This window comes from Mandrillus leucophaeus, unplaced genomic scaffold, assembly GCF_000951045.1.
Source record: "Mandrillus leucophaeus isolate KB7577 unplaced genomic scaffold, Mleu.le_1.0 Scaffold114, whole genome shotgun sequence".
In the NCBI taxonomy this organism is placed as follows: Eukaryota; Metazoa; Chordata; class Mammalia; order Primates; family Cercopithecidae; genus Mandrillus; species Mandrillus leucophaeus.
In genome coordinates this window covers 4,776,056-4,800,844 of record NW_012099654.1, presented here as the reverse complement: position 1 = coordinate 4,800,844, position 24,789 = coordinate 4,776,056, and the positions used below count along the sequence as shown (strand labels likewise).

Genomic DNA, 24,789 nt, shown 5'->3' with positions numbered 1-24,789 from the left:
TGAGGTAGAAGCTGCCCTTTTACATTTTTAATTCAGCACTTTTCCTGCCAAAGGTAAGAGTTTGCTCCATTTTATTAAAACTTCCTTTTTTATGGGTATTTTTCTTCTGTTTTGAAAGTGACTACATTAAACTTTGCTGGAGATTTACCTATACCTACAGCTACACACAAACATGCACACTTAAAGACAGCTTTCTATTAAATTGTTAATAGCATATATCTTTGGCTATCATAACACAGGTGTTTTTTTATAAAAGTTTAATACTTAGACTAAATGTTAGTCTTTTTATTTTTATTAAGTTTATTTGAACTGTGGTTTGCTTCATTAATACTAGTAATGTTTTTTCTTTGAAGATATCCTAGCTCTACTTCTAACTGATGTGCTGCTCTTTTTACAAGAAAAAGACCAGAAATACATCTTTGCAGCCGTTGTAAGTATATGACCATGTGATGCATTTAAAAAATAGGTTTAATCACACATTTTCTTGAAAAATGCCTAAAATTCTTAGTGAAATAAAATAGTCACAGGGAAGTATATGCTTATGTTACGTTTCCATTATTATTTGTGATTGCAGTGTTTAGAGACTAGCATCTCATTAGGTTAAATTAGCATGGTAAGTGTTGCTTCATGACAACCAGGGCTGGTACTTAGCTGTTACGGCAGCATAACCAACTGTGAGAATATTGCAGTCCTTCAGTAGTGGTTAGTGAACAGGCACTGCTCTGAGCCTCCCAAATGTCCCCATACCATCTAGTTATCTTGGTCTTTCCTCCAGACTCCTCTCTTCCCTGCCCCTTCGGCCCCAAAACCCCTTCCCTTAGATCCAGCAACTAAAATGTGAATGCTGGGCATGGCTGATCTCTTCCAGCACTGGGCTTTCTCCATGCCCACTGGCCCTGCTCTCCCACTTACTAACCCTGTGACTGCCATCATGTGCTTTCCACCAGACAAGGGATACCATCCTGATGCTTAAATGTTTAGAGAAGATTCTTTCTTCTTTTTACTATAGTAGCTTCTAAAGACAGTGTATGAAACTATTTTTGTAGTGTGTTAGAGTAATCTAATTTCTAGCACATAGACTTAGACTAGCAATAAAATGAGAATTTAAGACATTTTGTATAGTCGAGTTACACTAGCAATAAAATCAGTATTTTATGACATTTACTACATGGCATCTGATTGGTCCAAATGACTTAGAGAAGGACGATATTGCCAGTTAATTCCTTGTTAGCATCATGGAGCATCAGACCCCGTTGGAGGAAAGAATCCAAGACACATAATAGCAATATGGGCAGTGTAATGGTGGCTCCCTAAAACGCTAGTGCTTATCATCCACTGAATGTTAGGACATTTGGGTACCATTAGCAGATACCATTAATTCCAATCAGTTTTGGCAAATTCAAAGCTTAATGTGGCTTCTGTTACCTCATTCAGAGAAAACAAAGAAGCATGTCTATCCAGGGATGAGATTCTGGGAAAGAGGCGGGAGCCGTGCCTCATCTGCCGCTGTGTACTAGGCAGGCTGACTTGAGAGGCTTCTTCATCCTGTTTGGCACATTCCCTTTCATCAACACAATGATGTTGAGTTGTATAAAGGTCAAAGACATTTTCACAGAGCTACACTAGAGGATAATAAGAAGACTTAAAGAAGTCTCTACGTTCCCAATCGATTTGAACTGTATTACAAATTTCATGAAAACCTATTGGTTTGTCCAGTGGCTTCTCTAGGCTGTTATCTGAGATGCTCAGAGATTCTCTGAAAGAACATGAGAAAATAAGTGGGAAGGTGGGGACCATTTTGTTTAACCTGTGGGATGGTGAGGGCCATGTAGGAAGAGGAAACAGATTCACATCTTTATAGAAACCAATGCTTCTTTAAAACCAAAGACCTAAAAGAAAAGCAGATTCTGCTTCTTGGATGATATTACCGGACAGATGTCCTGCTGATTGATCATGAAGTAGATAACATAAAGACAACTACATTGTTTTTTAGGACAAGGTAGCATATGGATTCAGATCCTGTAATGCTCAACTTAGAGCGTGACTTGCAATGTGATTCTTTCCCTCTTGTCTCATATGACCTCCTGAGGCATTATCTGTGCTACCCTTAGACCACATTTACCATTAAGTGGGGTATTAGGAATGCAATCCACCAAATGGGAGAATGAAGACAGTTACAACCTAGCTCTTCTTGGTGGAATGTGTTTGGCTATGGACAACAGTAAAATGTTACTGATACTGTTTTTTAAAGATGTTAACCTGAGAGGTAGCTGCATTCATAAATGACAGCTAAGCCCTTGGTGGTATCAGAGAGCAAAAGAGAAAGCATCATTTTATCCTTGAAGAGTCAGGTGCACCCTACTGTTCATACACTCCTGAGTTACATCTATCTGACAACAGCCCATGTGTCACAATATCTTATAGTTTAAATTGTAGGGAATTGAAGCATTTGGCTAGCGGTATACAGATATCTGGATTTCCTAGTTCTCATCCTAGAATTTTAGAAAGTTTCCCTCATGCTAGTACAGGTGAGATTCTCCACTCCTTGTGCCCTTTAGAAAAAACTTCTTCCTCAGGTGCTTGTCTTGCTGTATGTTACAGAAGACGTGATTAATTTGGAAATAGCCAGAAGATTAACAGCTGAAAGTAACAAGAGGATGGAGTAGTGGGTCGCTACAAGAAAGTTTTGCTTTGTTTTTGTTTTTATAAAGGACTCAGCTGGAAATTGGGGCAAAGCCCAAACCTACAAAATGTGTAAGAAAAAGTAGATGTGTTCACTAAGTCTTAGAATACTGAGTCTAGGAGGAATCTCTTGAACATCAAAGAAGGCAAATTCAAAAGGAGCAAACAACCAAGACATAGTGAACATGTGGACTTGCAAGCTGAAGTTCCAAATAGGAAGCAGTCTCAAAATCTCTGTATCATGGCCGGGCGCGGTGGCTCACACCTGTAATCCCAGCACTTTGGGAGGCCGAGGCGGGTGGATCACGAGGTCAGGAGATCGAGACCATCCTGGCTAACACAGTGAAACCCCGTTCTACTAAAAATACAAAAAATTAGCCAGGCTTGGTGGCAGGCACCTGTAGTCCCAGCTACTCGGGAGGCTGAGGCAGGAGAATGGCGTGAACCCAGGAGGCGGAGCTTGCAGTGAGCCGAGATCGCACCACTGCACTCCAGCCTGGGCGACAGAGTGAGACTCCATCTCAAAAGATAAAAATAAAATAAAATAAATAAATAATATGTCTTTATCGCAATGGAATCCCTGAATAGTAGAATCAGCACAGAATGGATACGGTGTAACAATACAGCTAAGTGTAGCAGTTCCTTTCCTCTTCTCCTACATTAGAGGTCTTCAACCCCTAATGCCTGTAGGGATTGGGCAGAAGTGTGATTGAGTGAACATGACAGGGTCAGAAGCGAGGAGACAATAGAAAGTTGTAGGGACTGTAGTGAAAAGTGAGTCTGTGCCCTGTCTCAAAGATGGCAGGGATTATTGGGCTATAGCCAGTGTTTTAAAATGGGAATATGGGCCCAGGATTGCTAATCTTCTGCTTTCCCCAAGAACCCAGAAATCTAAAGGTTTTAAAAAGTGATATCCCCTAGTATTTAAATACCGAGAACTTATTTTTAAACTTTGTTTGTTAAATGCCGTGGCACAAATAAAACATCTCTGCAAGCTGGGTTAGGCCTTTGCATCACTAGTGTTTGACATGTACCTCCAAGGCAGACATGCTACTTCCATTCCTGGAGAGTTAATTGAATTTTTGCTCATCTCCAGTGTTTGTGCGTAGTTAGTATGAATACCGATGGACAGGTTCCTATGCCCCCTGGTCCGATGGTGATCGAATGAATGTTACTTTCCTTGCACTTACCTGTTCTTCACTTTGAAAAGATCTTACCCTGCCACCTCCCCTCCCCTGCAACACTAACCAACTAGTTCAAATAATTTCACTCTTGCTCATGTCTTAAGCAAGTAAACCTACTCTGCCTTTTTATATACAGAGGCTGTTTACTTTGTCAGCTGAGGAAGCTAAAACTGCACATGGAATCAGGGAAACAGATAAGGTCTTGGGAGTAGGTCCATAATAGAGTAAGCCAGATTACCAATGCTCCAAGGATCTCCCTAATTAGAGAGGGCAGTATTCCAACAACTCTGCCATGGGGCTGCTTTTGCTTCCACTTTCAGAGGCTGAGCACAGGGCCTCATAGACCAGTGGTCTTGTCTCATCATATTTTTTTCTCTCATGCTACTCTGAGAAGCATGGGGTGAGGAGGTACTCTGGGTCACCATGGCACACAGCATCAGATGTGGCCAAGTTGTATGATGCTGGGAAAGCTGACAAGCCAGCACCAAGGAGTCAGCAGTGAGGGGACTGTGGCTTGTTCTGGATAAAGGCGTCGCTTAGTCCATGATGGTGAAGCAAAACCACACACTGTAACCAGCTCTGTAAACAGTGGTGGAAGCCACAGACCAAAGAAGAATTCATGTTATCCCCCAAACTGTTCATCCTGAAGTCATTCTTTTCGCCATTCTTTCAACTACATCTACCTACCAGGCATCATCAGTGTGCTGTTCCTCTTTCAATCCCCAGTGTTTAGAAAGGGACATTGGAGGATCACAGTAGATGCTGATAGAAGAGGTGGTTTAATCATGGCGTACATGCCAAATTTTAGACTTTCTTCCTATTACCCTCTGGTGGACTTATGTGAAACTAGTCCTACCAACATTTATTGAGTGCCTACTCTATGCAAGGGTATGTGCTAGGCGCATGAAGATGAATGAGACCCATTCCTGCCCACCAAGGGCTCATCTGCTAGGTGAGAAGAGGCAAGGACTTGTAGGCATTTTGTTGCTGTGGCCCACATGACAGTAGCAAAAAGGATTGGTTATGCCTGGGGAGTCGAAGGTCTTACCACCTATTCGTATCTTTTATAGTCCACGGGCTGGGCTTCTGAGTGTCTGGGCTTCTTTTCAGTTACCTCATTGAAACAATATTGCAAGTCAAATGGACTTTTTAGGGCCTCCATCCTTCTCAATCTCTTTGTGACATTTGACACATGAGTTTCCTATCTCATGCTATCTTAGAAAAACTCCTGCCTTGACTATGGCATTTTGATATTTTTCTTCTCTGATTGTTCTGTATTTTAAACAGTTCAATTTTTAAAACAACCAATTCCTTTTTTTTTTTTTTTTTTGAGACAGAGTCTTGCTCTATTGCCCAGGCTGGAGTGCACTCACTGCAACCTGCACCTCCAAGGTTCAAGCAATTCTCGTGCCTCAGCCTCCCAAGCAGCTGGGACTACAAGCACACACCACCACATCCAGCTAATTTTTGTATTTTTAGTATAGACGGGGTTTCACCACATTGGCCAGGCTGGTCTTGAACTGCTGACCTCAGGTGATTCACCTGCCTCAGCCTCCCAAAGTGCTGGTATTATAGGAGGAGCCGTGCCCAGCCTAAACCACCAGGTCTTAAGGATGAGTATTCCCGTAATTCCTCTTTTTCCATCCTCTCTTTTTCATACCGTCTCCATGGGAGATTGTATCAACGTCTACAGCTCTTTTGAAAAGATTGGAAGTGGAGAAAGGTTTACCTACTACCGTTGCTTCCTTTAGCTCATGTTTTACGAGAGCCTTACTTTAGCTAGGATGCTGTTTCATCTGCGCACCTTCCTATTTTATGTAGGATCAGAAGCCATCAGTTATTTCCCTTCAAAAGCTTATTGCTAGAGAAGTTGCTAATGAGGAGAGAGGAATGTTTCTGATCAGTGCTTCGTCTGCTGGTCCTGAGATGTATGAAATTCATACCAATTCCAAGGAGGAACGCAATAACTGGATGAGACGGATCCAGCAGGCTGTAGAAAGGTAACATTTCCTTCTGTCCATAATCTATGGAACAGAGTTGTTCAACTGGGGAAAATATTCTAACCATGTCTTCCTGCATGAAAACTTTGCCTCTGCCAGAATGGTCTGCTCCCTGCCCCCTGCACCTGCCTGCGATAGCCCCCCATCTGCAGCTTTCTCCTCCACGCCTCCCTGCATGTAATGCCCGCACCTCCCTCTGCCTGTGTGTGCCCTGCCAGGCGTTGATGCAGCTCGGGCCTCCCCTCCTCCATGAGGACCTCTTCAGTCCTGGTGATCTCTTTCTTGCCTGAAATTCTTTAACACCTGCTCACTAAAGCATTTACTCAATGCTTCTTATATACTGCCTTGTAGCTATTATCTTTTTTATGTACATATGTGTGTGTTTCTTTAATTAGATTGGAAGCTCCTCGAGGGCAGGGGTCAATGTCTTATGTTTCTCTGTGTGCCTAGTGCTGAGAAATCATTCAATAAATGTTTCTGAATTGGTGGATCTAAGTATTCTAAGTCAATTTATTCCTCATTACTTGTGCAAGGACAGTTTTTATAATTGGGAGCACAAGGGTGGAGGAGATCATTCTCAACAGTAATTTAATTAGTTAGATCCTGAAGTTATATACAATTTCTGTACCTCCACTGCACCTCATCTGATCTGGCACCCCACTTCTATTCCCTAAAATTCTTATACTTTATTCCCATTATGGGTGTGTGTGGTGAGTGTGTTTGTGTTCACTGGAATATTTGAGTCATCCCACACCGCTGATTTTGAGAGTCATGTAATGTTATGCAAGATTTTTTGTATTCTCAAGAAAACAAGTCTCTGGCCAGGGGGCATGATGCATTCCCTTTATGCTGAAATTTTCTCCCTTTATGAATAAATCCATTGCCAAGTTCCCAAGTTTTTCCAATGAATCTACAGATACTTGCATTTGGTTTCAGTTGTGTCTCCTGACTATTGTCTTTTAAAGTTGTCCTGAAGAAAAAGGGGGAAGGACAAGTGAATCTGATGAAGACAAGAGGAAAGCTGAAGCCAGAGTGGCCAAAATTCAGCAATGTCAAGGTACAGTGCAGGCACTTCTGGCTCCCTGATCGTGGTGTTCTCCTGGGTGTTGGGAAAGCCTGAGTGTCATGAACAGGAGGTTATAACTACATGATTCATCCTGTGCACCTGAGGCCCACCTGGACCACCCTCCCAAGAAACACTGAAAACCAAAAACTTACACTAGAAATGCTCAAATAAGATGACATTCTCTTCACTTCCACCTTAGTGATTAAAATGGATGTAAAAAATGCACATGAAACAATAGCTGTGGGCAGTGTGGTACAGAGGAATGTTGGAGTTACTTGTCTCATGGTTTAATTTTAGGTCTCAACACTGTCATGTCAATGACTTTGGACAAGGAACCCAACAGATCTGGTCCCCAGTTTCCAAGTTTGTGAAAGAAGGAGATTAGACTAGCTCAGTGATTTTCAACTCTGGTTTGACATTGGAATCAGTTGAGAGGTCTTTAAAAATATGAATACCTGACCCTCACCCTCCACCAATTGAATCCGAATCTGTGGCCGGTGGGATGTAGACTTTGGGGTTTTCAGCTCTCCCAAGGTGACTTTGAAGCACAGAGGAGACTGAGAATTCCTAGATTCAATGCTGGTTAAGGTCCCTTTGAGCTTTAAGAATTCTGCAATATGTTGAAATCTGAGGACAATGATGCATGCAAAGATGGGCAAAGAAATTGGATGTTTAGAAACAAAAACTTAAACCAGTATGTTTGGTTTTGACCAAAACTGGCTGAAGCCTGTGCCGTTCCAGGCATTTGTATTGTTCACTCATCATGGACGGGACTACCTCAATTTTCATTCCCAAGCTTAATGTTTAGTCTTAATAGAAACCAGCCTGAATAAACAAAGAATAGCTTTGCAAATTTTCTGGAATTAAGGGACTGAGAAAGGAACCTTATTTACAGAAAAGACAATGGAAGCTGAGAAAGTTGTTAAGTCACTTGCTGGAGGCCAGAGTCACTAAGCAGCATGGTCAGGACTGATACCTGCATCTACCCTACTCATCAGCCTGGGCTTTCTCTTGGAGGTCATACTGCTTGCTAATTAGCTACATCTTTTTCGTGGACTTTCACATTAGTGGTAGTATTCATGTTAGTGATAATCTTCTCTGGTAAATACTATTTCATAGAAATACTCACTAACCAAGACCAACAAATTTGTGCATATTTGGAGGAGAAGCTGCATATCTATGCTGAACTTGGAGAACTGAGTGGATTCGAGGACGTCCATCTAGAGCCCCACCTCCTTATTAAACCTGACCCAGGCGACTCTCCCCAGGCAGCCTCATTACTGGCAGCAGCACTGAAAGAAGGTAAGTCGCTTTGAGAAGGGTTTGGGTTGACACGTTCAGAAAATGTTTATTGAACACCTACTATGTGCCTTGCACTGTGGTCTTGGTGCTGAGGATACAGCAGAACAAGACAAGGTCCTTACTCAGCTAGAACTTGTATTTCTAGAAACACCGAATATAAAGAAATAAATATGTCAGATTGTATCAAGTGCTATGAAGAAAAATAAGCAGTATAAGGGGGAGAGAGGGTGATGGAGTTGGGATGGCTCTGTTTTAGATAGGGGGGTCAGGGAAGGCCTCTTTGATATAATGATGTGTAAGTGGACATGAAGGAAGAAAGCCGAGTGATATCTTGAGGGAGAGTCTTCCAGGTATAGGGAATGGCCGGCACAAAGGTCCTGGTGCAGGGAAGTGCCAGGCTCGCCTGAGGAGCAGGCAGGGGGACAGCACAGGCAGAGGGAAGGGAGGGTGGGGTGAGCAGTGCAGGGGATGAGTCCAGGGTTCTATGAGTCCAGGGTTCACTAGGTCTCAGGTTGCATGGCAGGAGAGGAGGACTTGGAATTTCATCCTGAGTGGGATGGGAAGCATTAGAGAATTTTGAGTGGAGCAGGGACTTGACTTGTGGTTTGAAAGGTACCTCCTGACTGCTGTGTGACGAATAGACTTAAGGGGGCGAAGTGCAGATGTTGGTAATAACAATGGGAGATGGTGGCCGAGGTCGGGTGAAGGGCACGATCATTGGAGATGAGAAAGTCCAGAGGATGAGAGGCCAGGCTGATGGAAGGACTAAGTTTATAGAATTGAAAATATTGAGAATTTTGACAGGATTAGCATTGGTGGGATGCGGAGAACTTGTGCCGTGTGCTGACTCATTCAGAGAAGGCAGGCGAGTGGCTGAAGGTCTATAGAGGAAAATCAACAAGGGACGGTAGTGAGCAGTATGACCGGAGGGCAGGAGCTTCAAGGCAGAAAGGAGTTGAAGAAGAGGTGGAGATAATGGTCTGGAAGTGACAGTGGGACAAAGGGCTTCGGAGATAAACCAGCCACCTCCTGAGAGACTGGCAGGAAATGCTGTTGTACAGAAGAAGGGCTGGTAAATTACAGACCACGGACTGCACACGTCCCACCACCTGCTTTTGTAAGTTTAGTTTTACCAGAACTCAGCCACATCTGCTTGTTTATGTGTCGCTTGTGGCTACTTTTTCCTACAGTGGCAGAGATGAGCAGTTTTGACAGACTGTTTAGTCCACAAAACCTAAACTATTAACTGGCTCTTTGCAGAAAATGTTTGCCAGCCTCTGGTTTAGAATCTCAGAATATTAGCTCTGGAAGAGAATTTAGAAATCTTAGAATCAGCCATCTTTATTTCCCAGTTGAGGAAACTGAGGTCTTGAGAAGGGCATAGAGGTCTGAAGTAGGGTTCACTGATAGAACCCCCCATCCATCTGTTTCTCAGATATCCATTGAGCATCTACCTTGTACTGTTGCTGGTGCTTGGGAGGCAGTGATGCTTTTGTAAAACTTTTAGTGATGAAAGACAGACAATACTTAAGGAAAAAAGAGAACTTCGGATAGTTATCTATCCCAAACATAATGGGACTGTGATAAGGTGAAGGTGTTGCTTCAGAGAGATTAGCCTAAAGACCTCTTTTTGAGATGAGGATTGAGAAATGAGAAGCCAGCTGTCTCAAGAGCTTGGGGAGGATCATTTTGGGCAGAGAGAAGGAAGTGCAAAGGCCCTGAGGCTGCAGTGAGCTTCACGTGTTTAAGGACAGAAAGGAGGCCAGGGTGGCAGATGTCAGCATGGATCACCATTAAATGAGGTGATGTGGGCCAGGCAGGCTGGGATCGGACCATTGTAGGCCATGTTTAAATAATTTTAAAAGAGGATGTTATTCCAAACATGATGGAAAGCATTGGAAGCTTTGAATCATGGGTGTGGCGTGATCTTGTTTATGTCTTAACTCACTGGCTGCTGAATGGACAAGAGACTAGAAGGAGACAAATCTGCCTGGAGACCTATTAGGAAGTGATAACAGAAGTTGAGATGAGCCTTGGTCTAGACCAGTGCCATTGACAATGGGAGCAGAGAGAAGAGGCTGAGTCAAGATATATTTTAGAAATAAAGTCAAAAAGAAACTTCCAAGTGGGTTGACAAGAAGCAGTGACCTCCCTCATTATCTTTGATAAAGCCTTGATCAAATAGATCGCCCACTCTCAGTATCAGCCAGTGGCTTTAACTTTCTCCCCCATCAAAACTTTCATTAACGCTGGGTTGTACGCCCATCTGCTTCCATTCCTCTGGTACACTGTGACAGAGGTGCCAGGGCAGCAGCGGACCCAGCTGCTTAGAACCCAGAGCAATGGAGGTGCTGCCTTAGCTGCAGTTGGATAATCCACCCTCGGTCACTGACCATGCAGCACCAGCTGCAGCTGAAAGATTAAGCAGGAGTTCTTATCAGAGTGAGGGAGTTATCTTCTGACAAAAAACCAGTTCAGTAGTGCACCTTGAATGGTCTCCTTGGGACTTCACTCTGCTGGACAGCTTTTCCTCCTTCCTTTCTTTTCTTCTGTCTCTGCCTCTTGAAACCCATCCATCCTTCCAGGTCCTGCTCAGTTTTCACCTCCTGTAAAAACATATTCCGAATCCTGCTAGCTAACAGAATGCTCTTCCTCCTCCATGCTGCAGTAGCATTTATGATGCTCTAATAAAGCTGATGGAGATGAGTGCTGAACACTTGCTTCTGCATAGCCTAGTGAGCCGTGTATGTCTCTTTCCTCCTCCAATCTGTAAACCACCCTCTTAGTTGTCAAATGCCCAATAGCCCCTAGAACAGGTGCTTGTTTAAAATACAAATCCTGTTTTCTCCTCCAGAGAATCAAATCCAGTAAGTCTAGAGCCAAAGACTGGGAATCTGTATTTCTAAAGAAAAGTGTAGGGAAAATACTCTTTTGAGGAATAGCTAATATTTCTGAGTAACAGGTTTTAAAATTTTAATGCCTGGTATGTTGATACTAACTGAATGACAGGAAGTTTTTAGGCCTACCAATTTACTGAAAGTTGCATTTGAGATATTTTTGTATAATGGGTTTATAGTTTTTTATTGAGTTAATTCTCTGTTGTAAAATGATGCTAAAAGTATTGGTCTAGATTAAAGGTCTGCAAACTTTTCCTATAAAGGGCCAGATATGAAGTATTTTGGGTTTTGTAAGTCACAGTCTCTGGGATGCAGTGGTGTGTGTGCATGTGTGTGTGTGAGTGCGCACGCAGGCACATGCCCGTGTTTTGACAACCTTTAAAAATGTAAAAATCATTTTTAGCCCCTGGGTCATATAAAAACAGGGACAGGCCAAATGCAATTTGCCAACTCCTGGTCTAGATGAAATATATACCTATCTTTGTTTTTTAGATTTATTTTTGTTTTTCTCTATCTTAGCTGAGAGCCTACAAGTTGCAGTGAAGGCCTCACAGATGGGCGACGTGAGTCAATCACGCGAGGACAGCTGTGGAGACTCTGTCTTGGTGGACACACTCAGTTCTCATGATGTACCAGGATCGCCGACTGCCTGTAAGTGAAAATGCAGGCCTTGGCAATGAGCCCGAGCGCAGCCCCTGGAGCTTACAGTGGTCACATAAAGTAAAGGCAATGACTGTCTCTGGTTGAAGGGGACTTGATATATTTTTTTAAATTAGAAAAACACTGAGAATAAATATGCTAGCCTAAATGAATATCATATGCATATAATAATGACACTGGGGTTTCAAGTATGAGGATCTAAAGAGGAGTTGGTGGGTTATACTGCTCTGTTTGCCAGCCAAATGTTGGAGCTTCCCCAACACCTACCCTGCCTCATTTTTGATATGATTTATTGAATACAGTTTTGAAAGCACTTTTTAACTTTTCTGGTTTTTTAAAAAGGGAGTCCCTGCAGTTGATTACAGAACAAGCACTTAAACCTAATCTCATGTGCATCAACTGAGAAAACAACTCAGAAAACCAGAAATATACACACGGCTCCCTCCGCCTCCCTCCTTTCTCTCTCTCTCTCTGTCTCTCACACACCAAGTTTAGTGGTATGGTTAAAGCGGAAGTGCCAGAAAATTCTTGATCTGTGCCATCCTACACTTTAGTTCATGTCAGAATTCATTTATTAAAACACTGTTTCAATACATTTTAAATATAAAAAAATAGAAAGTGGAGAGTTGGTTTAGGTGATTTCCCAGAACCTAGCTATCCTGTTACATGTATAGTTGTAGGCTACTTAGTTCCAGAAAGGTTTCTAAGATAAAAGCATAAAGAGTATACTTTTCATCCTGTGCAGGTGGTAACGACCTTACTTCCACAAGGTCTTATGTGCGTAAGATAAAATGGATAAAATGTCTTCAATAGTTAGAGATTGGAAGGTTAAACTGAACTCAGAACTTCTTTAACAACATCCCTTGATTAAGATATATAGACGCAGTATAGCTTTTTAATTCTATACTTCTTTTTTCCTTTTTTAAATACCAGCACCACTAATTATCTTCCTCTGTCAAGTTCTGCTTTATCTAATCCTGGGTTTCTATTTTCAGAATGCGCACATATGTTTTTCATTTTGACACAGCCCAGATTCATCAGGGGAGTTGTACTGCCCTGGGTGATTTCCTTTTAAAAGAAGAACCTCATTATGCCATTGAGGAGGCTCTGTCTAAAAATACATGCAGGGATCTGCTGCTCTCAGCCTCGCCCCAGGGACAGCTGGAGAGGCTCCGCTCCGCAGCTGCCCGAGCCCGCGGCCGAGCCTTCCCTCCCTTCAGGCCAGGCAGTGAAGGTCTCCTTGTGTGTATCCACATCTCTCCTGACTGGGGAGAGTTTCAAAAGGGACACACGTGGCATTTGCCAGAACCATTGAGAGGCTCTTTAGAGGGGTCTGATATCGGGATTCAGGCAGAGGAAGTACTGAAGCAGGCTAGTGGGGTCCTGTACCCCAAGGCCTCTTCAGTTCCGGGTCAGACTGGAACATGGTGCTATGAGAGTTTGATTCTCTTTATAAAGTTGTTCAAGGCGCAAGGCTATTCCTAAATGAAGGTCTACAACTGTGACCGAATGGGTCGGTTCTGCAAGTGACTTGGAGGACTGGGCTCTTCTGCATCAGGCTTATGTCAGCCTGAGGTTATAAGCCAAGCAGACCGCTCTATTTTCAGTCTTCAGTATATTTGATGAATATCTTCTACTTCTAGGAAAGTTCTGTCCACTGGAGACCCTCTAGCCCCCTGAAATTGGATACAGGGACAGGGACCTGATCTGTGTTTTATTCTTCTGCCTTGTCATCAGCTTCTTTCCCATTTGATTTTCCTAATTTCTATGAGGGAGTGAGAAACAGAATGGTGAATTCTTTAGTGATGCCTTTGGCCACTCTTTAAGAGTTTGGAATAGCACCCAATAGTAGAACCATTTTTCAAATGACAGAGAAACCTATGAAATGTCCCCTCGCTAAGTGAGTAAGTGCTGATCAGCTTGAACAAAATGGACTTGTTTTCAGCTGATCTCATCTGAAGCCATTTCTATTTAGACAAAAATGTCTTTGTATTAGAAGAGGCCTTTGAAATCCTAGAGGACTCTCATTTTCCAAAGACATAAGTATTTTTATTAATTTAAAGAAAAACATTTCCTGTATTGGAAATAAAGTTCCCAGATGACACAATAAAAAATTATACAAACAGTGTCACAAAGTGAATATCGATTTTGTCAGGGTCAAGATTGGACGTGGTTCTAATAAAACACTGTGTTTTGGGCTTTGAAAATTCTAGTTTTAATCAGTGCAAGGTGGGCACAGTTTAAGTTTTAACTGAGTTCACGTGGGTAAAGAAATAAATAAAATCCTGCCAACAGAGATTTAATGGATGAAGTGAAATCTGTATTTAGTATTTAAAAATATTTCTGGACTAGTTTCTGTGTTTTCATAGGTTAAATACATAGTATTTGTAAATTTAAAGCATAAATAAGAAATGTGAGAAAAACAACACATTTAAAAATTGTTAAAAAATAAGTTATTCCGAGATAGGGACAGGTTCTTGGTTTGTATGACTATGAGACTGTGAAGTATGAGCCATCTCTGCCTTCCTAGAAAGACGTTTCCCTCCTCCTTCGGACTCCTCCTTCCTCCTAACCCTTGTTAATCGTCTGCTGCTCTTGCACTGGCCACAAGGGAGACTTTTTACAGACTTGGGTCTGCCAAGAGACCTTGCTTTGTTCTACAGCACCTGTTTTAAATTTCACCCTTCCCAGGAGGCTTTTTCCTATTAAGTGAGAGTGAGATGTAGAGTCTAACCTCTGTACCACAAACAACACACGAACACTTCAGCACAAGAAAGAAAAGCGCAAAGATGGTGATACGTTGTGCCGTTTGTCAGTTGCTGTCTGTTAGCCTGTAAGCCCCATGCGGGCAGGGACCACGTGCATTGCTCTGCGCTCATCCAAGCACCTCGTCTAAGAATACTCAATACGTAGTATTTTGTGATGTTTCTTATTTTGAAATATGTGTCGGCCGTGTACAGGAGAACCCGATCGGCTGGCTGATGTTTGACGCTGTCCTTTTTGTTTCTGTCTCGATGGCGTGCTTCCAGCATTAGTCACAGGAGGGAGAGAAGAAAGAGGCTGTTCGGATGTGGATCCCGGGATCCAGGGTGTGGTAACCGACTTGGCCGTCTCTGATGCAGGGGAGAAGGTATTGTGAACTGATTTGTTAGTAAACGGCAACGGTTACTGTGTATAATAAAATAGCCTCAGGTTCTGGTCTGTCATGGCAGTGAGTGGGACCAAGGTGCTTTTCTGAATTGTTCTCGATTGATTTAAATATTCATATTTAAACTTTCTAACTCATTTCTTCTTCAAATGTCCTTGCACTTCCTGTGTCATGTAGGTGTAAACAAAGCAATGATTGAAAAATTATTAAAAAGATTAAAAACTCTCCTGTGTATATGTGTGTCTGTGCTCTCTGACTTCTGGTCTTTCTGCCCTGCAAACCTTTGCTTCTCACGCACTATGTCTGGCAGCTCTGGCACCCGGGGGCCCTTTTGCAACCAGATGGCGCCAAAGTAATTGAAACACCTTTTCCTTTGGAATATTCTTGCTTCTTTCACCTTCCTTAACCCTCCTCTCCTTGCACAGTTGATTTCCTGTCACCACCCACATTTCACCTACTTTTTTTTGAGGTCAATTTTTAATTAATTTGACCAATTTTTCCTTGGGGCACAGCGATTCTAAATGCTTCTTTTTTGACTTATTGCTATATACATAGGTGTTAACTCTCTCTTTAAGAATTAAATACATAAAACTTCCTATTAATGTCCACTAAAAGTGAGATGTCAGAAATAGGGAAGGAATAAAATATGATTCTGGGAGGTGGCAAGTTGGCCTCTTCCGACTTGTCGGGGCTCCAGAGTTTAGCTTTCTCTAAAATTGAATTAGGTACATTACTAGGTGCCAATATGTGTCAATGTGAAAAAATGGCAAATGTCAGATCTGCTCTTATATATACAACATATTTTACATATTATATACTTTTTGTGTATATTACATAGGACTGAGAAATCAAGTCCAGAACTTTTAAAATCCAGAGAAAAGACAGCTGTGACTGAGTGTTCTTTTTTAAACTTCACAGGCCAAAATGAGCATAGGAATGTAATATTTTACTCTACTCCTTCTGATTGTAAGCTTTCTAATGTATTGCTTCTTAAAATGTTCCTGCTTTTCATCCTTTTCGGTGAAGACTTCACTTTTAAGTGTGAAATTTGTGGTGTCCAGCTGTGTTAATAGAAAAGAGAGAGTGAATTAGTAATAGTTTAATTTTGAATCCAAAGTTGGGTGGCTGCTACCCCTGAAGTCTCCCTCTCTCACTCCAGTTCAGCTACAGGTAGACAATTGAGGTTAAGTGTCCAGGTTCTTCTTTGGATTAAGCTATCTGCAAAATTTTTCTCTTAATAAGGCATTTTGAAAAATTAATAAATTAATAAACCCAGGTAAAGGGCAGGATCACTTGAAACCAAACTTTTAAAAGGTGTATAATGGATATTTTGTCATTAGCTTCCTCTACAAGGTAAAGTTAGAACCAATTTCTGAAATAATTTTTAAAAATGAAATCTAACTCAAATGCAGAAATAATAGATAAATCACCAACTGCAGTTTTAAACATTCACCACAAGGTGGCGGAACAACTCCATTAAAAACACGAAATTTCCTGTCTTGTGTCAAACCTAGTGGCTTTTGGGCATAAGTAACCACAGGTAGCACAGTCCAGCTCATTTCTATGGTTCTAATTTTTATAGACTATAAAAACTCTGTGCCATATGGTCTTACTACAGAAGCAGTGGAGTGTGGATGGGCCAAGACAGAGCCAGAAGAGCTGCGAGAACACCAACAATCCCTCTAGGGCGGGGGTTCTTAGATCCTGTTCTCTCCCATAGGGTTGGGCACAGATCTAATGTCTTTAAGCTTCATCTCCTTTTTCAGCCTCTGTCCTTTCCCTATCAGAGGTGCTGCTTACGAGTGAAATCTTTAATTGGCAGTCCAGGGGAAGCAGAGGTCTGGCTAACTCATCCTGGCATCATCAGCCTAAACTAATTGAATTTAACAAGTTCAAAATTACCTGAGGACATGACCATGGCTGGCTGCTTTTTATGGCTTAAAATTAGATGTGCCCAGATGAAAGCAAGCAGCATACAGGAGACTGTAGGCCCTTGAGGACAGGGTATCCGATGGTCTCCCATAGCATAAGGTGTGAAGTTTATAGTGGGTGATCGATATTTATTGATTGAATGGCATGCCGTCGAGTTCAACTTAGAATCATTCACTTGTTGAGTGCCCATGCTACATCAGGCATCATTCTTATAATATGGAGCACACGGATAAAGTCTCGCTACTCACTGATTTGCATCCTAGGGAAAGAAGGCAGACAATAAATGAATAAACGAGTGTTCAATTCTGGAGACTGCAAACCATCACTATCCACATGTGCCCTTAATGTGTGCTGTCGAAGAGACAATGAATGAGGCATAGACCCTGTCCCTAAAGAACAGATGGTCTCCTGTGTCTGGTTCATGGCCTCTGCTGCTAGTACTTCTACTAAGGCAGTCACTGGTCTGGTGATCTCTGACTGTGGTGGGATCTAGAGCAGCCCAGCTAAGCATGCCCCTATGGCCAGGGTCTGAGTCTGTTTTTTTTTTTTTTTTCCCAACTGCTGTATATTTTGATATCATGAATCTCAAATATTGAGAAAAGGAGTTGAGGCCAGACATGATATAACTTCCAATCTGGCCTCTAGAATATAAAAGGTCAGCCTGACCCAAAAGACAACCGCAATCCGAGCACAGAGAACCCAATTCACATTGTGGTTTGCACAAGGTAAATGTTGCCACTTGAGTTTTCAGGGTGTTCTTACTGTCATCCCTTGTTGTTTTAAGGGGTGATTGGGTGAAAATTGCCATGTATCTCAAACATCAACTTTGCGTGAAGGACGCTCTTGTTGTCAAGTGTTTGTTTAATTCTATAGGCTTTTATTTCTGGGAGGAAACTGAGTCAGTATAGATGAGGTATTCAAGTTTAGAGACAGCAAAGTGATTTACCCAAGTCATACATTTTGGGACACTACAGGGCAGCTTTTCAAAAGTAGAATGGTTATTCATTTTCTTGTTTTTTATGTATTTTAGGTGGAATGTAGAAATTTTCCAGGTTCTTCACAGTCAGAGGTGAGCTGCACATACCTTAAATGTATCACCAGCCTTTATTTGTGGAGAACGAAAGTTTTTTCAAGAATTTGACACTTATGATTTTGTTTTTCAGATTATACAAGCCATACAGAATTTAACCCGTCTCTTATATAGCCTTCAGGTAACTACCCTCCTCTAATCTTTGACCTTGTGAATGTTTCTCTTAATGCAGTTCTCTTTGATGATTCCCAGACTTTAAAAATGAGAAAAAGTGAGAGGTAGGGAATGATCTTAAAAGAATGGCAACCTTCTAAGTATGATGTGTTGGACTCACATGGTTTTGTAATCAGAGGCAACACCATGACTACATTTTATACCATTCTTCTCTGAAATAATAAAACAGTTCATATCTTTAAAAAATATTGATGAATATGATCTGGCTTGACATTTACAATGAAACTCTTAGGTGAGTATAGCATGACTTCACATTTTCTGATGAAAACCTAAATTCACACCTAAACAACTTTGACTTCTCCATGTGGCCATCAGCCTTTAGAGTAGTTAAGTAATTCATATGTTGCTTTACTCTTTTGTTTGTTCATCCACTCAACATTTATAAATTTATTAATATTGAGGGATGAACACATGGTGCCCGTCTCTGTGCTGAGTATGCTGAGGGCTGAGCACACAAAGGCAAATTGGCCACACAGCCTGCTCTCAAATGGCTTACTGTCTTTCAAGGAAAAGCAGACATTTTAAAAAAAATCATGCTTGCATTTAGGATTAAATGGTGGGATGATCCCTTAGGCTGGGGTCTCCAAACCCCTAGGTGCAGAGTGGTACCCATCTAGGATGCACAGCAGGAGGTAAGCCAGGGGCTAGTGAGCCGTACCACCTGAGCTCCGCCTGCTGTGAGATCAGTGGTGGCATTAGACTCTCATAGGAGCGTGAACCCTATTGTGAACTGTGCATGCAATTTAGGGATCTAGGTTGCCCACTCCTTATGAGAATCTAATGCCTGATGATCTGAGGTGGTACAGTTTCATCCTGAAACCATTCTCACCACACTGCACCCCATCCATTAAAAAAAAAACTGTCTTCCACAAAACAGGTCCCTGCTGCCAAAAAGGTTGGAGACCACTAGCTTAGACCGTGCACAAGAAAGAAGCTCAGTGTGTCCGATGGCATAATTTACTCATTAAAATATATCCCAAAAGGATATACATGCAATGTTTGGATTGTTGAGAAATTTGTAGAAAAATTTGAGAATACAAGTAAATGAAAGAAAATTATTTCTGATTCTACAATTAAAATTATCATGTTGGTGTATAAAGCTCGATTTTAGAATTGTTTCCTATGCACTCTTCTGTAACATGTAACTTTCTCTGTCATCAACTATTGTTCTATAGCATACTTTTTAATGAGTATATATTAAATTCAAGTCTGTGGGGTTTATTCAATCCCTTATTGTTTACACTTTTGTATTATTAACAACACTGTAGAGGACATCCTTGTGTACTCATCTCTTTGAATACATCTGACCGTTTCCTTAGGATAAATAAGAAGAATCATTTTGTTTAGGTTTTCAATAGACTTTGCCAAAATAATCAAATCAACCAACATTCTCTCTTTTTCTCTTCCATTTGAAGATGGATTAGGGTATCTGATTATTTTATTTATACTTCTTTGACTACTACTGAGACAAAACATTTTTCCCTCACTGGTTTATTATTCATTCATGCTTCATATCTTGTTGAATTTAAAAGAAAATAAAATGAAGCCTAAGTTCTCAGCAGAAAATATAAAGGCATGCTGCCTTCCATGTTTAGTTATTTAGACTTTGACTCCATCAGGACTTCTTTCACTTATGACCTTTTATTCTTGCTCTAGGACCAAAATCTGAATTGTTAAAGCCTTGGATTACATTTGAGTATATGACAGTGCTAATCTTATTTTTCTATGCATATTTATATATTCTTCCACAAGAGCTCTTATTTTTTATTTATTTAGTTTTTTGAGACAGGGTCTGGCTCTGTTACCCAGGCTGGAGTGCAGTGGCACGATCTCAACTCACTGCAACCCCCGTCTCCCGGGCTGAAGCCATCCTCCCGCCTCAGCCTCCCAAGGAGCTGAGACTATAGGCATATGCCGCCAAACCTGGCGAGTTTTTCTATTTTTAGTAGAGACAGGGTTTCACCATGTTGCCCAGGCTGGTCTCCAACTCCTGGGCTCAAAGTGATCTACCTGCCTTGGCCTCCCAAAGTTCTGGGATTACAGGTCTGAGTCACTGCGCCCAGCCCCACAAGAGCTCTTAAACAAGTTTCTTATCTCTTACCAACGCCATTAAATTAAAATTTCATTACATTTTTGAATTAAGTTGGAGAGAATCAACACCTTTACCTTAATCACTTTCTCATATAAGAACATTGGTCAGTCATCTCTTATTTTATGATTTGCTGGAGAGCTTTGTAATTGTCTTCATATAGTGTGATATATGTGTATATATACATTTTTTTCACTAAGTTTATTCATATTTCTCTTTACTGCTATTATGAATACATTTTTTTTTTCATTTTGTGTCCCCAATGGTTGTTGCTAATATAAATAAAAGTATTGATTTGGGGTACTTATATTGTAACTGGCCAACTCATTGAACTTTATTTTTCATTTTAATAGTTTTTCCATTGATTTTTTGAAGTATTCCAGGTAGAAAATAAAAATTAGAAAATAATGATATTATGGCTATTTGTCAATAATTACATGAATTTCATTTTCTTGGCTTACTGCTTAGGCTAGGACTTTTAAAAATGTGTTAAATAATAGTGGTGATAGCAAGCTCTTTGTCTTGTTCAAGATTTAGTGAGAATGCTTTTAGTGTCTTGGGCTAGAGGTGCGGTTCTGGGGTTGATATTCTTAGAAATCAATGTATCATGTAAGACAAATAATCTTCATTTTAAATGTCAGCTGAGAAGGGATACAGTCTGAACAGCAGCCATTAACCTGGGGGATGAAAACATTGAGCATTCTGGCTGGTGTTGCCTGATGAAAACACTCACAGGTCATGTGTCTTCTTTTCAACCCTGAGTGCAGCTCTGTGTAGATTCAAGGTCCAGAAAAGCTTGATCACCTGAATGACCTAATTTTTGCAACACATTAGGTTAAAGTGACATGGGAAATTTCAAAGTCTACAGTGAATTCTCCTAACCTAACCAGAGCTTCTGAGCTGGTCCACGGCCATGGGCTTTGAAAGATTTCTGTTCATGGCACAGTCATCTTTTTTGAAGCTGAATGTCTTATATGTGACTGAAGTTTTTATATAAACAATTTTGAATCAGGTGGAATGAAATTTGATCCCTGTATTAGGAAAATAGAGTTAGAAATGAGGCATAGACAGGGCAAAAAGGAAAAGACACAGATATTCTAGCAAAGTAAAGTTAAGCGAGTGAATTGGGAATTTCCCTAAACTTGAAAAGCAAGTGCTGTTCTCTGTCCTAAATATAAATGTAAACTTTAAGTGTGAAAATTATTCATTTAGCTTTAAATGAATATTTAAATTTAGATGAATATCCAATCTTCAGATTCCACCTCTATACAAGGGAAAAGAATGGCCTTATCCCAAATGTTAGATAGACATGAAGAGTACTTCACAGCAGCACTTAATTACTGTAACTGTAACCCTTACGTGAGCGTTGTTGTGGTAGTTTTGACCTAGAAAGTATTGGATTTTTGTTTGTCTTACCATACTGTCCCTTAGGATTTATTAGAGTTAAGTGGTGATGTAAAGTCTACAATTTTATTTAGCCAGATCAACAGAGTCCTAAGTGGTTTATTGCATGCTCATTATTTCATATTTAAAGATCATAGTAATTAATACCTATTCTGAATGATAATCATTGTTTTATTTATAACAACTCCCAAAAGCCACTAACTAGTCATGTGTCTGAAATTTTAAAGATTAATTTCCAAATTTAAAAATATGAATTTTCTTTCAAAAGGCCCCAGTGAATACATTTTTGAGTCGTATTCCAAGACAAGTATGAATTTAAAATATACCTTAGTTCTTTAACTTTCAAAAGTATAGGAAACTGCTGAGCTGACAAAGAACTTATGGTCAAATCCCCATCTTCCCAACATCTGTTATATGGACAGTTTAAAAAACTCTTAGGAAGGAAAAATGTGAATTTATCCCTAGGAGAGTAATGATTTCTCATATGGAGTCAAAACATACACACATACCCAGTATGTGTCCATTTTCAATTTGTCCCTTCTGTACTGCTTTGCACTCTAAATGGGAACTTTTAAAATTAAAAGCTTCCAAGGGCATTCACAGAGATCTTTTTGGTTTTGTGGAATCCTTCCAAATCTTGGTAATTATTTCCTGTGATGTTGCCAAACTTTTCATAGGCAGATACCGTAACCCAAAATGTTTTTTAAATCTGGTTGGTAATGTCCTCTGGGCTTTACAGTATCTATTTTCCCTTCATCATTTCAGCCTCCTGTTAGCGATCTATTAAACAAATAAATTTCAGCTTAGTTTTTGTGTGCATGACCTTCCTGGTATAATACAAAGATGTAACAGTAATGAGACTAGCTTTAGCCACTTACGTATCTCCTAAAAATGGTATTAACTGCTATTCTCAGGCATTATGTTATAAAAACATTATTTACCAAAAGTCTCCAAATAGTTGATTTTTATTTTTATGTCTTCGTAATGCAATGTAGCTCAAGTAATTTCTGGTTTGGGACTCAAAGAAAGGATACTACTAAGTTTATGTGGATTCTTAAGTTCTCATGAACGATTGACTAGGGAGACCTCAGCAAGAGAGTGAGATGTAGAACAGGAATGCACAGACTTGTGAATTTACATGCCGAGTTCGTATTCGGGAGACTCGCTTAACTATCACCCAACAACCAGCACCAAATTACCTTTCCATAGGAGAGGATGATACTGCTTTTGGGCTTTGTTTCTTTTCTCTATGAATTCACAGGTCATACCCCTAGGACATATGTAGACAAGCCTCTGTGGAATGCCACAAATCTTGCCTTTGGAGGTAACTTAGGAAAAGGCCAGAAATATTAAGAGAAATGAGTTCGGGCCTGTGTTTTGTGTTTCGAGGTAGTTCCAGCGGAAAGCGTAAACAATAACAATGGAAGCCTGTGTTTAATTATTTTTCCTCTGTCTGCTCTGACAGGCCGCCTTGACCATTCAGGACAGCCACATTGAGATCCACAGGCTGGTTCTCCAGCAGCAGGAGGGCCTGTCTCTCGGCCACTCTGTCCTCCGAGGCGGCCCTTTGCAGGACCAGAAGTCCCGCGACGCGGACAGGCAGCATGAGGAGCTGGCCAACGTGCATCAGCTCCAGCACCAGCTCCAGCAGGAGCAGCGGCGCTGGCTCCGCAGGTGTGACCAGCAGCAGCGGGCGCAGGCGGCCAAGGAGAGCTGGCTGCAGGAGCGGGAGCGGGAGTGCCAGTCGCAGGAGGAGCTGCTGCTGCGGAGCCGTGGGGAGCTGGACCTCCAGCTCCAGGAGTATCAGCACAGCCTGGAGCGGCTGAGGGAGGGCCAGCGCCTGGTGGAGAGGGAGCGGGCGAGGATGCAGGCCCAGCAGAGCCTGCTGAGCCACTGGAAGCACGGCCGGCAGAGGAGCCTGCCCGCGGTGTTCCTTCCAGGTGGCCCGGAGGTATGGACCTTCTAGGGTGCTGTGAGGCAGCCTCTCAAAGACAGGGCTGGGCCTGGGGGTTCCTAGGACACTAACCACACATCTGTCATTTTGGTTTTTGTGTAAGACCTCATGAGGATTTCTCAATTTGTAGGTAGCCAAAGCTGGAAGCTTTCAGAGACAGTACATATCCATGTTGGCTTAAAATATGGATGGTATGGGCCAAGCGCGGTGGCTCATGCCTGTAATCCCAGCACTTTGGGAGGCCGAGGCGGGCAGATCACCTGAGATTGGGAGTTCGAAACCAGCCTGGCCAACATGGTGAAACCTGGTGTCTACTAAAAATACAAACATTAGCTGGGCTTGGTGGGGGGGCGCCTGTAATCCCAGCTACTCAGGAGGCTGAGGCAGAAGAATCGCTTGAACCCATGAGGCGGAGGTTGCATTGAGCCGAGATTGCGCCATTGCACTCCAGCCTGGGTGACAAGAGTGAAACTCCGTTTCAAAAAAAATGGACAGTGTAAGGGCCCAGGTCCTATGGGATCACTGCACTCTGCCTGAGATGCCCTTACCTAAGGAACAAACATAGAATCTAGTTGTCCTAGAAAGGCCCAAGTGGGTTTGTCCTGGAGTCACACTCACCGTGAGCTTGCTCTTTCCCAGTATTTGAAGGACTGTCTTTATATGATCTGTCTTAAGAGTTCTATGTAGAAGTAGCTTTTAGAAGATCAACTAACTATTAATAAATACTATAGGCACTGAATTTAGCAAGTATAATACTATTCTGTTATGCCAAGCTTATTCTCTCTTTGTAAATTTGATATAGTAAATTCAAAATCCATTTCACTAATAAGAGTTATTTATTTGCATCTTTTCTAACCGTGCTTGACAATCCCATTGGTCCCAGGAGTTTATTTTCCTGTGTTATGAGCATGTATGTTTTTTTATTGATAGTGCATGAAGTTGTAGAAGTTGATAAGCTTACAAGATCTCTGTTGCAATCTGTTTTTCCTTTTAAGTTGGCTAAATTATGTTTATTGTAACTCCTCATGTATATATGGATATGTTTTCAACTTTTTTATTTAGCAAAAGTAAAAAATGCTGCTTTCTCTGATTAAAATAAAGTGGAAACACTTTAATGTCATAGAACGGCACTCTCTTTTTTTTTTTTTTGTTAAAGACATGCCATGCATAGCAAATTGAAGTTTTTGGTACTAGCTCATTAAAAGAG

The 24,789-nt window shown here is 41.3% G+C and overlaps 1 protein-coding gene across 2 annotated transcripts in view; it reads left to right on the top strand.

Moving 5' to 3' along the window:
- The window catches only part of ARHGEF28 (Rho guanine nucleotide exchange factor (GEF) 28), a 328,572-nt gene that overhangs the window by 272,910 nt on the left and 30,873 nt on the right, over nucleotides 1-24,789 (top strand). For both annotated transcript variants that reach the window (XM_011996705.1, XM_011996714.1), the window contains 9 exons: nucleotides 354-430; nucleotides 5,688-5,866; nucleotides 6,832-6,923; nucleotides 8,052-8,234; nucleotides 11,651-11,782; nucleotides 14,821-14,921; nucleotides 17,902-17,940; nucleotides 18,035-18,082; nucleotides 23,094-23,579. In XM_011996705.1, coding sequence (XP_011852095.1) covers nucleotides 354-430; nucleotides 5,688-5,866; nucleotides 6,832-6,923; nucleotides 8,052-8,234; nucleotides 11,651-11,782; nucleotides 14,821-14,921; nucleotides 17,902-17,940; nucleotides 18,035-18,082; nucleotides 23,094-23,579 — 1,337 coding nt within the window. The remainder of the gene's footprint in view (nucleotides 1-353; nucleotides 431-5,687; nucleotides 5,867-6,831; nucleotides 6,924-8,051; nucleotides 8,235-11,650; nucleotides 11,783-14,820; nucleotides 14,922-17,901; nucleotides 17,941-18,034; nucleotides 18,083-23,093; nucleotides 23,580-24,789) is intronic.